The sequence below is a fragment of the Anolis sagrei genome, chromosome 1 (assembly GCF_037176765.1).
Source record: "Anolis sagrei isolate rAnoSag1 chromosome 1, rAnoSag1.mat, whole genome shotgun sequence".
NCBI lineage: Eukaryota > Metazoa > Chordata > Lepidosauria > Squamata > Dactyloidae > Anolis > Anolis sagrei.
In genome coordinates this window covers 251,887,431-251,904,817 of record NC_090021.1, presented here as the reverse complement: position 1 = coordinate 251,904,817, position 17,387 = coordinate 251,887,431, and the positions used below count along the sequence as shown (strand labels likewise).

Below are 17,387 nucleotides of genomic sequence, written 5' to 3'. Positions count from 1 at the left end.
AACCATCAGAAAGCAAAGACACCACTACCTCAGCTATGCATATGGACAACTTTAGATTTCAGAGTCTTTCATATTTCAGAATTCTGGGTAAGAGATGTTTAACTTGTACTAAAATAAAAACCAGTTAGTCTACATTTTTTCCCCACCCTCTCTCCTTTTGGTACCACAGCTGTGTCTCTAGATTGGAAAATGACAGCAGAAATTAATTGAATTTCCCACATGATAGGAATTTCCATATAGAAGAATGTCACAATTATATAAGAAAGGCACGCCCATTTGTGGTTGAAGCCAGCCTCACAGGGGCCAGAGCTAAGGCTGCTCCATGGCCTCTACTTGCCTCCCTCCCTCAAAGCTGAGATCATTTTTACATTGAAATTAGCATTTCAAATATGACACCTTATCAGGAGAATCAGTGCGGTTTGAGGAAGGGTTGAATCTTCCACTCAGCCACTGAAACTTACTGTGGACCTTGGGCAAGGCAGTGCTGGTGTCACAAGGAGGATGTGGACCACACCGAGTGACACCATCTGCAAGGTTGACACCAGAATGACCGTTTATAAAACTTGAGAGCAGAGTTTCAACAGAAATGTTTTGCTTGCAGTTAGATATACACGGAGTTCTTTCTCCCACCTGGGACATTCCACAGATATATAAACCTCACTTGCCTAGTTTCCAACAGACCTCACAACATCTGAGGATGCCTGCCATAGATCCATAGATGTGAGCAAAATGTCAGGAGAGGATGTTTCTGGAACATGGCCATACAGCCTGGAAAACTCACAGCAACTCAGTGATTCTGGCCATGAAAGCCTTTGACAGCACAACGTACCTGTTCTAACATACATGCAAATTTAATTTAAGAATGAGCCTTTTTTTCTGGGACACCCACCAGAAAATTTCCCATATTAAATTTTTGTGTAGTATCTATCCCCTATCCTTTTGATTCTATTTTCCTGCAGGGCCCTAATTAGACTCCTGAATTGTTGGGTTGTTGTAGGTTTTTCCGGGCTATATGGCCATGTTGTAGAGGCAATTTTTCTCCTGACGTTTCGCCTGCATCTATGGCAAGCATCCTCAGAGGTAGTGAGGTCTGTTGGAAGTAGGAAAAATGGGTTTATATATCTGTGGAATGACCAGGGTGAGACAAAGGACTTTTGTCTGCTGGGGCTAGTTGTGAATGTTTCAGCTGATCACCTTGATTAGCATTCAATGGCTTGGAAGTGCCTGGGGGAATCTTTTGTTGAGAGTAATTTTATGTGCCTGTTTGTTTCCCCTCTGTTGTTTTGCTGTTGTAATTTTTGAGTTTTTTTTTTAATACTGGTAGCCAGATTTTGTTCATTTTCATGGTTTCTTCCTTTCTGTTGAAATTGTCCACATGCTTGTGGATTTCAATGGCTTCTCTGTGTAGTCTGACATGGTGGTTGTGAGAGTGGTCCAGCACTTCTGTGTTCTCAAATAATATGCTGTGTCCAGGTTGGTTCATCAGGTGCTCTGCTATGACTCCTGAATGTCTTGTCCTTATTTTCCAAGGTTTCTAATGGGAAAGGGTCAATTTTATTTACCCATTTTTAAACTTCTTGAGTTCTTCCCATGTTAAATTTGTGTGTAGTATCTCAACAACCCAGTGATTCAGGCTATGAAAGCCTTCGACGAGACATATCTGGTGGTTAGGGATGACTCTTTCCATTGCAGCTGGGATGGAGGGAGTGTCTCTCCTTCACCTTTGGTGCGAAGAGAAGTTTTGCTGTACATGGGCGCGAGCCCTCCCAGGCGCAAGTGAACGGGGAAAGGCAGGCGCGCGCGCGGGTATGTGTGTGGGTGGAGGGGGGGGGGCTGCCGCTGAGGGAGGGAGGGAGGGAGGGAGGGAGGGAGGGGGCGGGCCAAGTTCGCGCAGACCCCTCCCTTTGCTGGGGCGCGCGGCGCTGGGCCCCAGGGGGCGGCACCCGTCGAGTCAGAAGCATCCCCGCCAGCAGCAGGAGTAACTCTTTGGGGGAAGCGCGCGCCAGCTGACCGATGGGGTCCCGGCGCCCCTCTTTGCTCCTGCTGCTGCTCCTCCTCCTCCTCCTCCTCACGGCGGTCCCCCGAGGCCAGCCCCTCTTCGCCGGTGAGTCTCCCACTTTCCGTCCCACCGGAGAGGGGCTTCTAACTACAGCTGGAGACGACTTGAACTGCAAGGGCTCAGTGCTACGGAATGGTTGGAGTTGCGCTCCTTTCTGCAAGGTCTCTCTCGCCTGCTCTGCCAAAAAGAGCGCTGGTGCCTCCCCAAACTCCAACTCCCATGACTCCCATGGCAGTTCAAGTGGTGCGGAACTCCATTCGTCCTGCAGCCACTTCATCACACTAGAGGGGGAAAAAACCCACTTAAAATCCCTTTTCTGCCCCCTGCAGAGTTCTGGGGTTTGTAGTTTAGTGAGCCTGTTAAAGGCTCTTCCCTAAACTACAAGCACTCAGAATTCTGCAGAAACTGGATTTTCAGTGGATTTCTTTTCTCTAGTGGGATGTACTAACTGGAGATGCGCCCAGGAGTGCTTGGAGGAATATCAACAACAACAGCAGCAGCAGCAGCATATAGGTTTTTAATGGGTTTAAATATAAATGAACTTGTTGACTGAAAGGTTGCAGGTTCAAATCCGGGGAGCGAGGTGAGCCCCAGCTCTCAGCCCCAGCTTCTGCCAACCTAGCAGTTTGAAAATGTGCAAATGTGAGTAGATCAATAGGTACCGCTCCAGCAGGAAGGTATCGATGCGCCATGCAGTCATGCTGACCACATGATCTTGGAGGTGTCTATGGACAACACTGGCTCTTTGGCTTAGAAATGGAGCTGAGCACTAACCCCCAGAGTCAGACATGACTAGACTTCATGTCAGGGGAAAATTTTTACCTTTAGTTTACTAAATATAAATGTTATTGCATTATCAATGTTTACATTTCTGCTTTATGCCTAATTTTTTTTAGGTTTATGTTTTAATTTAGTTAGGTTAATTTATAGTTAAATGTTATTGTCTTGCTATTATCCTTTGTTTTTCACATGTATGTACAGCATTGAGGTTATAATGTTGGGAACCGCTTTGATTTCTCTTAGGGGGAGAAAAGTGGTATATAAATGTAGTAAATAAACAATGCATGCATAATATTATGCATTTTTAGAGCTTCCAAAAGCTTTGGCTGCCTCTGGGTGCATCTACACTACAGAATGCATGCAGTTTGACACCACTTGAAGCTCCCTGGCTCGGTGCTATGGAATTCTGGGAGATGCAGTTTGTGAAGGGCCAGCATTCAGCAGAGAAGGTGAAAGGGTTTGTATAAGACAACAAACACCAGGTATGGGCAAACTTGGGCCCTCTCTTCAGGTGTTTTGGACTTCAACTCCCACCATTTTTAATAGCCTCAGGCCCCTTTCTTTCCCCCCTCAGCCACTTAAACTGTTAGGAAGCCCAAATCACCTGGAGAGAGAGTCCAAGTTTGCCCAGGTCTGGTCTACACTGTAGAATTAATGCATTTTGACATCCCTTTAACTACCTGGGCTCAGTAGTATGGAATCCAAACCGCAACTTCCAGGATCCCATAGCATTGAGCCATCACTGTTGTAATTATAGTGGTGTCATGTGGACATACAGTGTAGAGCTGCATCCTAGCAGATACTAATCTAGAACTATCCTTTGTCTCCCAAGTGCCCTAAGTCCCAGGTTGGTGGCTCCCAGCAAAGTTAGACAGCCCAGTAAGACTTCAGCACCCGGAATCCCTGATCATTGGCCAAGACACCCAGGAGTTGAAGCCCAAAGCACCTCTAGGTCTAGAGTTGGGAATCTAAACTCCAGATACCCACTCTAGACAGGGCCTTCTCAGTGGTGGCTCCTGGACTCTGAAACTCTCTCCCCAGTGAGATTAGATCAGCACCCTTCTTCCTGGCTTTTAGAAAGGAAACAGATATGGTTGTGGGACCAAGGATTTGGCCAGTAAAACAATGCAGTGCAAAGAACAATTAGGAAATACGTGCGATGACAATTGGAATGGTTGTGGTGTACTATTTTTGGATTTTAATATTTATATTAAGATGTTTTAATTCTTTGTTTTAATGTTTAAATGTTTATGTTTCATGTTTAATGGTTTGATTTTAATTTATAGTTATATGTTAATAATAATAATAAACAATAATAACTTTGTTTTTATACCCCGCCTCCATCTCCCCAAAGGGACTTGGGGTGGCTTACAAAGGGATAAGCCCAGAGAGCACAGAGTTAAAACGTAATGCACTAAAATAAAAACAAAACCAAACCAAATAGAAACATCACAATAAAACATCATGAAAGCAGTACCATGGGAGCAATAAAAGTGCTGAGTTCAGAGGGCTCTGAGTTTGTGCTAAATTCTTAGAGCTAAGGGAAAGTGCAAAATTCAGTGGCAGGAATGGGAGAGTAAAGTCCTTGGGCTTTATAATGTCAGGATTGTATAGTATGTAGTTACTATGATTTTTCTCTTTACATCTATGTTGGCATTGATTTTTTGCCATTGATACGTTGTAAACCGCCTTGAGTCCCTCCCCCACTTCCTGGGGTGAGAAAGGTGGTATATAAATATACTAAAAACAGAGGCGGCCCTAGGTAATTTTCAATGGTAAGCAAACAGTATTTTGGCACCACACTCCCTCAACCAATCACAGATATATATTTTCTGTTCATTGTGGGAGTTGTGTGTGCCATATTTGGTTCAATTCCATCATTGGTAGAGTTCAGAATACTCTTTGATTGTAGGTGAACTATACATCCCAGTAACTACAACTCGCATATGTCAAGGTCTATTTTCCCCTAAGAGCGCCTCAAGAGCGCCCCTGGGCAAAATCAACTATACTGCAAGTGCTTACTTTGCGTAATGGGTTGAGCCGCCCCTGAGTAAATAAGTAATAAATAAATCATTACCATTAGCACACATCCATTGGATTAATATTCAAATAGCAACAGATCCCACCTGATTTTGGAAACCAATCAGGATCTATTCTGGTTAGAACTTGGGAGGGAGGCCACCAGCAAATACCAGATGCTGTAAGATGTATTTCAGACGAAGGAACTGGCCAAACCACCTCTGAATATTCATTGGCTAAAAAGCCCTATGAAATCAAATTGAGGGATAAATGTTACATTCAAGTTTCTGTAAATCTAAATGATGTAATGGGGTAACACTATCTGCTGGAATGTTTTGGAATCATAAGAGTTGGAAGAGACCACAGGAAGAGATTTATCAGTCAGGAAAATACAATTTAGGCCTCCATATTTTTATTTTGGCTTTCATTAGTGAGTAAGATTGCTTGCCTTTTAAAATTATTTTCGTTTGTGACTTATTTTCTGTTCCTAATGGAAAATGAATCTGAAACTCTCAGGTTTTTTTCTTCAAAAAGTTTAAAAATCTAATTAAAAATTGGATTATTTCATGAATCAGAGAATCATAGGGTGGAATAAACCCCAGGCTACCCAGTCCAAGAAATCAAAGCACCCCCCACCCCCATACACATATGAATAGATTATGGTGGTGAGAATGCATCTAAAGTTTACAATTGAGGGAAGTTTTCAGAACTGAATTATTGTGGTATATTTTAGGTGAGGAAGAGTGAGTAAACATAAAAGAAATGAAACATTCAACTGGAAAAAATAGTGGCTTCATTCTGGGTGGGCTTTAATTGATTTATAACATGGCATATAGGATGCAATTTTGGACTGTAAGATAGAAAGCCTTTTTGAAGATTAGTTGAAAGTAAACAGAAGTAGTAAAGCTTATGCCAAAAACACTAAAACATAAAAAGAAAGTTGTTTATGTAGCAGAATATATTCGCTAGATTGAATATGAAGTTTAGCTGTTCTTACTCTTTTATCACACTGATGGTTGAAGCCATCGTTTGCATTGATTTATGTTTATCCTGAAAAACGGTTTTTGAGAAAAGTGTGCGTGCGTGCGTGTGTGTGTGTGTGGGGGGGGGGGGTTGCCATATAATACAACAAATAACTTGTCAATTTCGATTCATTCCATTTTGAATTTTATATACACATGCATGTACACACAAAGCCTTTTTGTAAAGTATACATATATGGAAATAGGTTTTAATAATACCTGTACCAGTGTGTTGAGATAGATAGATGGATGGACGAATAGATAGATAGATAGATAAAATTTTCTGTGGTGGCCTTGAATCTTAGTAGGTTTTTTGGTACCTTTGGTAGAGGACTCTGAAATAAAATGCGATGTTTGTGCTCATGTTGTAATAGCAATATTTCTTTTTGTTTGTTATAGGCAGGATGGTAGAGTGACAAACACTTGGAAAATGCTTTATGGATTTAAAGAAAAAATATCCAAGTAGATTCTGAGCATTTGAGATAAGATAATCTTTTGAGAATTGGGGTGCTAGCCAGTATGTATAGTGAACACTGTTTAGATTAGTAGTTCCCAACCTGTGGTCCGTGAACCACCAGTAGTCCCCAAGAACTAAATATGGTCTGTAGCCTCACCATTACTACACCATTGCAATGAGAACAACTGGTCTTGTGAAACTCTCTTATAGTTCTGAGGCAACAGGGATGTCAGGAGGGGAGAGGCTGACTACCCACTAAAGGCGTGACAACAAGCCTTCTGACTACATTCCTCCCCCTCCTCCCCTCCCTCCCCCTCCCTCCCCCTCCCTCCCCCTCCCCCCATTGGAGCTGGTCCATGTTGTGCCTTGAAGTTGGGGCTCCTTGGTGTCTTTGTTTTTTAGCCTGTTCCTGGGGTTATTTGGGGTGCTGATTGAGAAAATTGCATTGGATAGACCACATCAGCTCTAGATTATTAAATATTTTTTTTGTGGACAAGCAGATGGCCAGTACTGGATGGCATTTGTTCTGGATCAGAAACTAGAGCTGATGTGGTCTATCTGATGCAATTTTCTCAATCAGCACCCAAAACAACCAAACCAAATCTAAAGTTGAGCCAAAACTGATTCGTAACCCTTTTGGTACTAATGTTGGACAGTGGCCCACAGTGGTCAAGTGGTTCCTGGTCACTGGTTTAGATAAAGTATAGTGCTGTTTATAGGTATCTGATAGATGGATAGCTAGAGGCTGACTATATTCTTATTTGTTGCTAATTTTTGTCGCTGTCTCCTCTGATCAAGTTTAGCCAGAATATTTTTGACCTGTTAATTGCTATAAATTACTCCAATTCTATACATATTTCTTCTGCTGCAGGTTCATGCTGTGTATTCCAGCCTTTTCTGTAGGAGTAGATGATGTGTGGCCCTTTAGATGTTGTTGGACTGCATCGCTGATCCTATCTCACTATTGCCTGTTCTGGTTAAGGGTCAAGGAATGATGGGAGCTGCCTGTGGCAGTTATCTGGAAAATACTCCATACAGTATACTGACTCCCTAAATATAGACCGTCAGTTTATGCACCCTGCCAGATAGCTGTAATGCAGCATTTTCTGTATAACTGCAAAGAGCTGTTTTTAAAGAGTCAGCGTAATGTAATGTTTACTTACTTACTTAGGCGATCCCTCGTTGTCCAAGTAAGATTGTCCTCCAAGTGTGGTGTCCTGGTGGTGGGTACATAGGTGACTGTGGAGCCCTATTCTTGACCCGCAGGTTCTCCTGCAGTGAGGGCATCAAGGCGATCCCAGTCAGGGTTGGCTTGACGTGCCTTTCTCTTGGCACATTTCTCTCTTTTGTCTTCCATTCATGCCTCTTCAAATTCTACAGCGCTGCTGGTCACAGCTGACCTCCAGCTAGAGCGCTCAAGGGCCAGGGCTTCCCAGTTCTCAGTGTCTATGCCACAGTTTTTAAGGTTGGCTTTGAGCCCATCTTTAAATCTATCTACTTTGCAGGATTATTGTGAAAATAAAGTGAAGATAAGGGAAATCAAGTGTAGCTACTTGAGCTCATTAAATGAAAAGTATTATATACATGTAACGAATAAATAAATCTTTGTTATGGTAACCAGAAATCTTAATTCAGTATATTAACATGCTTCCAGGCTACATGGAATACTCAGAGATTTTGGGTAACTATCAATCACAACCCATCTCCCTCCAGTTCAATCAGCAGAGGGCAGTGGGAAAACAGTGGTTCATGTTCATACTATGTTACTTCATAGAGTCCCAGTCCAGCATTCATACAATATGTGTATCTCTAAATCTACAGTTTGAGTGCATAACTTTATACATCTCATTTTACAAATCAGGTGAGTAGAAAGAAAAATTGTGTTGCTCAAGTAATGAGGTACATTAGAGCACAAACCCCAACTTCAAATGTACTGTGATACATTTTCATTGATTCTGACTGACCAGAAAATACATTTTTGGGTTCATGATAGACAGTTCAATATAAATGTCAAGAATATGAGGTAGTTGGAGATCAGAATTCCTTTTTGAAACATATTTTTAGTGTCAATGTGCTAAAAAAAACCTTTCTAGTGGTGGATGAAGTCAGGAGTGTGTTAACAACTCTGTTGACCCACTTTCAGGTATAGTGAATCTATTATGGAGTTTTATAGGGCTGACGGTTGAAGCCGGGTGGGGAATTGAAGCCTGGTGCAACCTTCAAACCACTAGGTCATATTGGCTCTCTTGAAATTAGTGCCTCATGAGGTCACCTTATGCCAACAGGTGATTTGAAGGCATTTACACACACATAAGCATCTTATGATTAGAAAATCAAGTACTGGATTGGTAGACTGATGTCTTGTGGGCCCCTGTTAGTACATATTTTCACTCTTGTATATTTTATTTTTCTTTTCACAGATGTTGATGAGTGTGGTCAAGGGATTGATGACTGCCATTCAGATGCAATCTGTCAAAATACACCAAAGTCATATAAGTGTACATGTAAGGCAGGCTATAGTGGAGAGGGGAAAATGTGTGAAGGTATGTGCATTGTAGCTTTATGTACACTGGATGCATTTATTAGTCGAATCCAAGTAAACAATAGCAAAGATGGAAACATGGGGTATCTGGGTTCCTGTTTTTCCTGTTTTCCTGGCTGTATGGCCATGTTCCAGAAGCATTCTCTCCTCACGTTTTGCCCACATCTATGGCAGGCATCCTCAGAGGTTGTGAGTCTGCATTATTTGTACACATCACAGAATACAATTCTTATAAAAATAATTTAAAGTTTTAAAAACAAGAGTGCATGTTAAGCCATCTATAGCAGTCTGGTGTTGTTATTGTTGCTGTGCTGACATTTTCTCACTGTTCCTTTTGGATGTAATTTCTTGGGATAGCTTCTTATGATGAGGTTGTTATTTTGAAAGATGTGGAATGTGGAGAAACTATGGAACTGTGTACACTCTCTCCTAAAAATAAATAATTCAGTTTTAGCTGTTTTGCTAAATAGTATGCTATGACTAATTTATTAAAGATACTTTATGCCAAACAACCTAACTAAAGTGGGCATTAGCCTAACTAAAATCTAGATCATCCTTCATGTCCAGGGGTAAATACCTTCCAGTAGGTGAGATTCCTGTTTGCCTTCCTGAAGCTATTGGTTGCCATGCTCAGTGACTAACGAATTTTGGCAGTGCAGCAGTGGTTAGCATGCAGCTCTTTCCTTCTTCCAGCTTTAGTGTAATGTGGAAATGGAAAGTGGCATCAGGTGTCCCCAAAACAACAGAGTGGGAGACCATGTTGTCTATCGGCTTGTCTGTGGCCTGGCTTTCCTCTAATCACTTTATTCTAGTTCTGAGTATGATTAAAAACAAGTCAGGATCTTCGGATGTGAGTATTTTTGTACAGGACTTCAGTGGTAATCTGATATGACGATGGTTCAAAAAGTTTCACTAGAGCTTTTGATGGCTTGAGGGAGGCTAATAAGGTGGCAGTATGACACCCACTCTGTGGGAAAATATCCTGTGGGCCCTTCCACACAGCCATATAACTCAGAATATCAAGGCAGAAAATCCTTCAACATCTGTTTTGAACTGGGCTATCTGAGCCTACAATGCCATATAACCCAGTTCTAAGCAGATAATGTGGGATTTTATACAGCTGTGTGGAAGGAGGCCTGTGATACAACAACTATCTTGAACCATTAAGAGTTTTGAACTTCCTGATACTATGTTTTGTTAGATTATTAATGGTTTTAAGAAATATGGAATAGAATAGGAATATGGCTTTTAACATCATTTGTACTGTTTAGTGTGGTGCTGTATTGTATTATTTAATTATGATTTTTAAATGATTTAATTACTGTTGTGTTTTTTACATGTTTTATTAAGTTATGTGTGCATGTATTTATTTGTTGGCACTGAATACTTGCCTTTTATGATGTTAGCCACTCCAAGTCCCCTATGGGGAGATGGGGCGGGATAAAAATAAAGTTTCTTATAATACGAAAGTAGTGATTATCTCTTCTCTGATTAACTCATGCAAGTTACAGGATCTGGTGCAAGACCTGCTCGTCTGCACTTATGAAAAAAAGTAAAAGATAAGGGACTGATGCAGAAGGAGTTAAACATATTTTGTTATTATGAGATATTGTTTCTACTTTATGAAATCTGAGTCACCTTTGCCTTCTAAAGAAAAGGTAGGATTGTAGTTGTTATCAGCATATATGTAAGGTAGTCTTGTCATGACCTGTATGCAGCAAATAAGCAGACATCCATCATATTGTCTTTTGCTTTATTCCCCAGACATTGATGAATGTGATAATGACTTCAATGGAGGCTGTGTGCATGAATGTTTCAACATTCTGGGCAATTACCGCTGTGTGTGTTACGATGGCTTCATGTTGGCTCGAGATGGCCATAATTGTCTCGGTAAGGAATTTGCTACAAAAAGTGCCAACACTGATGTTGAATACCAGCAAAGTAAAGCATATAGGACCATATCTCATTGCTAGACCCAACTAGAGTGGACCTGTTGAATCAAAGGGATTTTCACAAGTGATTACTTGATATACAGTATTTGTTCTACTGTAGTTGGAGCTAACAATTGGATTTAGACCTTACACTTTCTCAGGAGGTCTAAAACAGTGACGTGACTGGACAATGGTAGTTTGAAATGTTCTAAACTGGTTTTTGTTTTAATCATTTGGCATTTGCTCTCTATGAACTGTGGGTTGTTGCTGTGTGCTTTCAAGTAATTTCTAACTTATGGCAACCCTATCATGGGGTTATCTTGACAGAATTGATTTACCACTTCACACGTTCATTAAATTCTACTGAGCCATCCACTTAAGATATGGCAACATACTATGTTCATCACATGTCATAGGCTTCAAATGTAGGGTAAGAGATATGGCATTTTTAAGTATCTTAAAGGGTTATCCTTTTCAACACTTTCTAAGTGGGTTGGCAAATGACTTTTTTTTGTAAATTATCCACATAGAGATGGGCAAAATGGCCAATTCTGTAATATGATGAATTCTCCCTGTTCTCTGATTTAAAATGAAATGGTTATGCAATTAGTGGGAGGAGTCAAAATGCCCCTTTGAGAAAAAGCTCTGCCATTACCTTTTGCTCACCTTTTACTCAAGGAAAGAGGGAGAAAGAGGATGGCTGGCCTAGCAGTGGAAGGAGGGGGGAGGGCATTGGCTTCATCTCGTCGAGAGAGAAATTTCCTCCTCGTTTCTTTCAATTCTTTCCCCTTGCTTTTCTTCTTCCTCCTTTCCTCCCCTTTTCTCCATTTTCTTCTCCTCTTTTCTCCTTCCCTCCCTTCTTTCTTCAATACCTCCCCTTCTTCCTTCTACCCCTTTCCCCCTCCTCCATCCCTGTATTAGGAGCCCCCGGTGGCGCAGTGGGTTAAACCCCTGTGCCGGCAGGACTGAAGATCGACAGGTCGCAGGTTCGAATCCGGGGAGAGGTGGATGAGCTCCCTGTATCAGCTCCAGCTCCTCATGTGGCAACATGAGAGAAGCCTCCCACAAGGATGATAAAAACAATCATCCAGGCGTCCCCTGGGCAACGTTCTTGCAGACGGTCAATTCTCTCACACCAGGAGTCACTCCTGACACGACAAAAAAAAAAATCCCTGTATTGCTCTTCTTAACAACATAAAGCCCACACTATTAGCTGTTGTTGATTATTTTTTATCTTTTTTTTTTTAGAGTTAGAAGAGACCTCATGGGCCATCCAGTCCAACCCCCTGCCAAGAAGCAGGAATATTGCGTTCAAATCACCCCTGACAGATGGCCATCCAGCCTCTGTTTAAAAGCTTCCAAAGAAGGAGCCTCCACCACACTCCGGGGCAGAGAGTTCCACTGCTGAACGGCTCTCACAGTCAGGAAGTTCTTCCTAATGTTCAGATGGAATCTCCTCTCTTGTAGTTTGAAGCCATTGTTCCGCGTCCTAGTCTCCAAGGAAGCAGAAAACAAGCTTGCTCCCTCCTCCCTGTGGCTTCCTCTCACATATTTATACATGGCTATCATATCTCCTCTCAGCCTTCTCTTCTTCAGGCTAAACATGCCCAGTTCCCCAAGCCGCTCCTCATAGGGCTTGTTCTCCAAACCCCTTGATCATTTTAGTCGCCCTCCTCTGGACACATTCCAGCTTGTCAATATCTGTCTTGAATTGTGGTGCCCAGAATTGGACACAATATTCCAGATGTGGTCTAACCAAAGCAGAATAGAGGGGTAGCATTACTTCCTTAGATCTAGACACTATGCTCCTATTGATGCAGGCCAAAATCCCATTGGCTTTTTTTGCCGCCACATCACGTTGTTGGCTCATGTTTAACTTGTTGTCCACGAGGACTCCAAGATCTTTTTCACACGTACTGCTCTCGAGCCAGGCGTCCCCCATTCTGTATCTTTGCATTTCATTTTTTCTGCCAAAGTGGAGTATCTTGCATTTGTCACTGTTGAACTTCATTTTGTTAGTTTTGGCCCATCTCTCTAATCTGTCAAGATCGTTTTGAATTCTGCTCCTGTCCTCTGGACTATTGGCTATCCCTCCCAATGTGGTGTCGTCTGCAAACTTGATGATCATGCCTTCTAGCCCTTCATCTAAGTCATTAATAAAGATGTTGAACAGGACCGGGCCCAGGACGGAACCCTGCGGCACTCCACTTGTCACTTCTTTCCAAGATGAGGAGGAAGCATTAGTGAGCACTCTCTGTGTTCGTCCACTTAACCAATTACAGATCCACCTCACCGTAGTTTTGCCTAGCCCACATTGGACTAGTTTCCTTGCCAGAAGGTCATGGGGGACCTTGTCGAAGGCCTTACTGAAATCCAGGTACACCACATCCACGGCATTCCCCGCATCTACCCAGCTTGTAACTCTATTGAAGAAAGAGATCAGATTAGTCTGGCATGACTTGTTTTTGATAAATCCATGTTGACTATTAGCGATGACTGCATTTGTTTCTAAGTGTTTGCAGACCGCTTCCTTAACAATCTTTTCCAAAATCTTGCCCGGTATCGACGTGAGACTGACCGGACGGTAGTTGTTTGGGTCATCCTTTTTTCCCTTCTTGAAGATTGGGACCACATTGGCCCTCCTCCAATCTGCTGGAACTTCTCCCGTTCTCCAAGAACTCTCAAAGATGGTTGCCAATGGTTCCGAAATGACTTCCGCTAGTTCCTTCAATACTCTGGGGTGTAGTTGATCTGGCCCTGGGGACTTGAACTCATTAAGAGCGGCCAGGTATTCCTGGACGACTTCTTTCCCAATTTGGGGTTGGATGTCCTCCAATCCCTCATCCACTCCATCTTGCTGAGGTTGAAGACTCTCTTTTTGTGAGAAGACCGAGGCAAAGAAGGCATTAAGTAGTTCTGCCTTTTCCCTATCCCCTGTCAGCATTGCCCCATCTTCTCCGCGAAGAGGTCCTATCGCCTCCTTGTTTTTCCTTTTTCTACTGACATAAGAATAGAAGCCCTTTTTATTGTTTTTAATGTCCCTGGCAAGCCTGAGCTCATTTTGTGCTTTAGCCTTGTGGACCTTTTCCCTACAGGTGTTGGCTAATTGTTTGAATTCTTCTTTGGTGATTTCTCCCTTTTTCCACTTCTTGTGCATGTGTCTTTTGTGTCTTAGCACAGTTAGAAGTTCTTTGGACATCCATTCTGGCTTCTTTGCACTTGTCCTATTTTTTCTCTTTGTTGGCACGGTTTGCAATTGCGTCTTGAGTATTTCACTCTTGAGAAATTCCCATCCATCCGTAACTCCCTTGTCTTTTAGTATCTGTGTCCACGGAATGCCGCTCAGCGTTTCCTTCATTTTTTGGAAATCAGCTCTCCTAAAGTCCAAAATGCGGGTTTGACTTGTCTTAGTTTCGGCCTTCCTTTGTACCTCAAATTGCAGGAGCACATGGTCACTTGCCCCTAAGGATCCTACCACTTCAACCGCATCGATCAGGTCCTCCGCATTTGTTAGGATGAGATCAAGAGTAGCCAATCCCCTCGTTGCCTCTTCTACCTTCTGGACCATGAAACTGTCTGCAAGGCAAGCGAGGAATTTGTTGGACCTTGTACTCTTGGCCGAGTTTGTTTTCCAGCAAATATCGGGATAGTTGAAATCGCCCATGACTACTACATCTCTTTTCTGTGCCTGTTTGGTCAACTGTTGGCAGAAGACTTCATCAAGTTCTTCCTCCTGGCTTGGGGGTCTGTAGTAGACGCCTACAACGACATCTTTTTGAGTCACAGTTCCCTTGATTCTTATCCAGATGATTTCAAGCTGGTTTCCCAGATTGCTGTCTTGAATCTCTTCTGCAGCATAAGAACTTTTGACATATAAGGCTACTCCGCCTCCTCTCCCCTTTGTTCGGTTTCTGTGAAAGAGGTTATACCCCTCGATACCTACATTCCAGCGATAGGAGTCATCCCACCAGGTTTCAGTGATCCCTATGATATCATATTTGTGGTGTTGTGCTAAAAGTTGGAGTTCGTCTTGTTTATTTCCCATGCTCTGTGCATTAGTGTAAAGACATGTGAGCCCCTGGGATCTTCCCTTGAGCTGTTTAATTGGGATTATTGTGCTTTTGGTACTTGGTCCTTGTTGTGTTTGTGCAGCCCTCCGTTTAGCCTTCTGGCGATTCCCAGACATTATGGGTAAAGTAGTGTTCACAAGGCTGTTGTCCCCCTCCCCCGGTGGACCTAGTTTAAAGTGCGTCTAATGAGGTTTGCGAGTCTGTGAGCAAAAAGGTGTTTTCCTACTTGTGTGAGATGCACCCCATCCCTTGCCAGTAGGCCATCCTCCTGGAAAAGCAGGCCATGGTCGAGGAAGCCAAAGCGTTCCTCCTGACACCATTTTCTAAGCCAGTCATTGACCTGTACTATTTTTCTGGCTCTTGTGGGTCCGTGTCTTACAACAGGGAGGAGGGATGAAAAGACCACCTGTACATTACATTCTTTTAGCTTTGCTCCTAGAGCTCGAAAATCATTTGTGATCTTTTGAAACGTATGCCTTGCGTAGGAGGGAGTCGCCTACTACCAAGACCTGTTTACTTTCAGGAATGACAGGGCCCCTTTTGTGCAATGTAGTGTGTTGGTCTCCAGAAACGTGATCCTGTTGGTGTGAGTTGTGTAGGTGAAAAGTGTTGTCCTCCTCCTCGACATCCCCGGTGCATTCGTCAAGGACAATCCATTGAGATTCGTCCAAGAGACTATGGTTCTCCTGTATGTGTTCCTGTTGCTCCTGGTCTATGGTTGGGGATGGTACACCTGCAGGATTGTGCAAGTGTGAATGTTGTGAAGTGTTGTCCCAGTCAGGGCTATCCCCCGCACACTGATCAAGGATGAGCCACTGATCAGTATCTAAGCCATTCTGGTCTTCCCCAATATGTTGTGTTTCTTGGTCAGGTGGTAGTTGTGTGAGAATTTGGAATCTATTGTGTAACTGCAGCCGAGCGGAAGTATTCTGAGGAGGCTTCCGGGTCCTATGTGTCCTTCTAAGGGTGACATTTCTCCAAGCCTGAGGGTTGTCCACATCTGAGGTGCTGTTCTGTTGAGCCTCCCCGTAATGTTGGTGTGATATGGGCCGCGTGTCTAGGCCAGTGTGGTGTGTGGTGTCTAAGAACAGCTCAAGTTCCTGAATGTCCTTAAGGGTGTTAATACGGTCCTCGAGTTGTCGTATCCTGTGTTCCATGCGAGTGATCTGTGTACACTTGGGGCAGATGTAATTGAGTAATTGTAGTGTGAAAAAGCTGAACATGCCACAGCTTGTGCATGAGACGGGAAGTTTTCGTGTTTGTTCCATCTGGAGGTTGCTAATGACCTCCTCTTGGTGTGTGTTTGATGTTGTCTGTATGCAGGGGTGAAAGTATAGGTTACTGAGTGTACGAGTTTATATATCCTATATAAACACTGGTTTATATAGGATAACCAGGAAGCCCCGCCTCCTCAAACAAAGCAGTCAATTTTTAAACTCAGGAAGCCCCTCCTCTCAAACAAAGAGGTTAATTTTTAAACTCAGGAAGCCCCTCCTCTCAAACAAAGAGGTTAATTTTTAAACTCAGGAAGCCCCTCCTCTCAAACAAAGAGGTTAATTTTTAAACTCAGGAAGCCCCTCCTCTCAAACAAAGAGGTTAATTTTTAAACTCAGGAAGCCCCTCCTCTCAAACAAAGAGGTTAATTTTTAAACTCAGGAAGCCCCTCCTCTCAAACAAAGAGGTTAATTTTTAAACTCAGGAAGCCCCTCCTCTCAAACAGAGAGGTTAATTTTTAAACTCAGGAAGCCCCTCCTCTCAAACAGAGCAGTTAATTTTTAAATTCAGGAAGCCCCTCCTCTCAAACAAAGAAGTTAAACAAAGCTTACCCTGAAGCAGAAGGAAACAAAATGGGTTCCTGCTTCCTCAACTTCTGTGGAAAGCCCACTTTCATGGAGTCAGTTCACTGTCACAAAATGCTTTTATTATATAAAAATAGATTTATCTGCCTCTTTTTTTTGGCAGGGATTCTGTATTAGTCAAGTTGTTATCTGCATATTCCTGTAAACTACATACCAAGCTTCAGTCCCCATGCTTCTCTTACTCTTTGTCTTACACATATCCTTTCCCCAATGCAATAACCCTATTTGAGAGCTATTTGACAGTTCTGCCAGGAAGCCAAAATAGCAGACATTGCAAAACCTAAAATATTTTTGCATTTGCTTTCTAAAGAATTGATGACTAATTTGTGCAATCACTCAAGACTTAGGAGGTCACAATTGTTTCCCCATGTTATTCTCTGTGAGATTCAATTAACTTCATTCATATTGTCTTTCTCATATCCTTCCTAAAAATATTTTAGGGAGGAAGACATTACAGGATTGCAGCTGCTTGTAGGAAAATCCCACTCTAAAGATGTTTCAGTGCCAGACCCTTGGCTTTGCCATAGAGTTTGTGACTAGCAACTTCCAAATGGGATCCAAGGAGGCAACTAGACTGAAGTCTACTTGTCTTCTAGGACAGTGGCGACACTTGCCTACAGCAAGTACTTGGCAGAGTGTAGTGATCAA

The 17,387-nt window shown here is 42.6% G+C and overlaps 1 protein-coding gene across 2 annotated transcripts in view; it reads left to right on the top strand.

Annotated features, from left to right (window-relative positions):
* Positions 1–1,917: 1,917 nt before the first annotated feature.
* SCUBE2 (signal peptide, CUB domain and EGF like domain containing 2) overlaps positions 1,918–17,387 on the top strand; it is a 61,163-nt gene continuing 45,693 nt past the window's right edge. For both annotated transcript variants that reach the window (XM_060767161.2, XM_060767148.2), the window contains exons 1-3: positions 1,918–2,104; positions 8,758–8,880; positions 10,644–10,769. In XM_060767161.2, the coding sequence (XP_060623144.2) occupies positions 2,014–2,104; positions 8,758–8,880; positions 10,644–10,769 (340 nt within the window). In that variant the 5' untranslated portion in view covers positions 1,918–2,013. The remainder of the gene's footprint in view (positions 2,105–8,757; positions 8,881–10,643; positions 10,770–17,387) is intronic.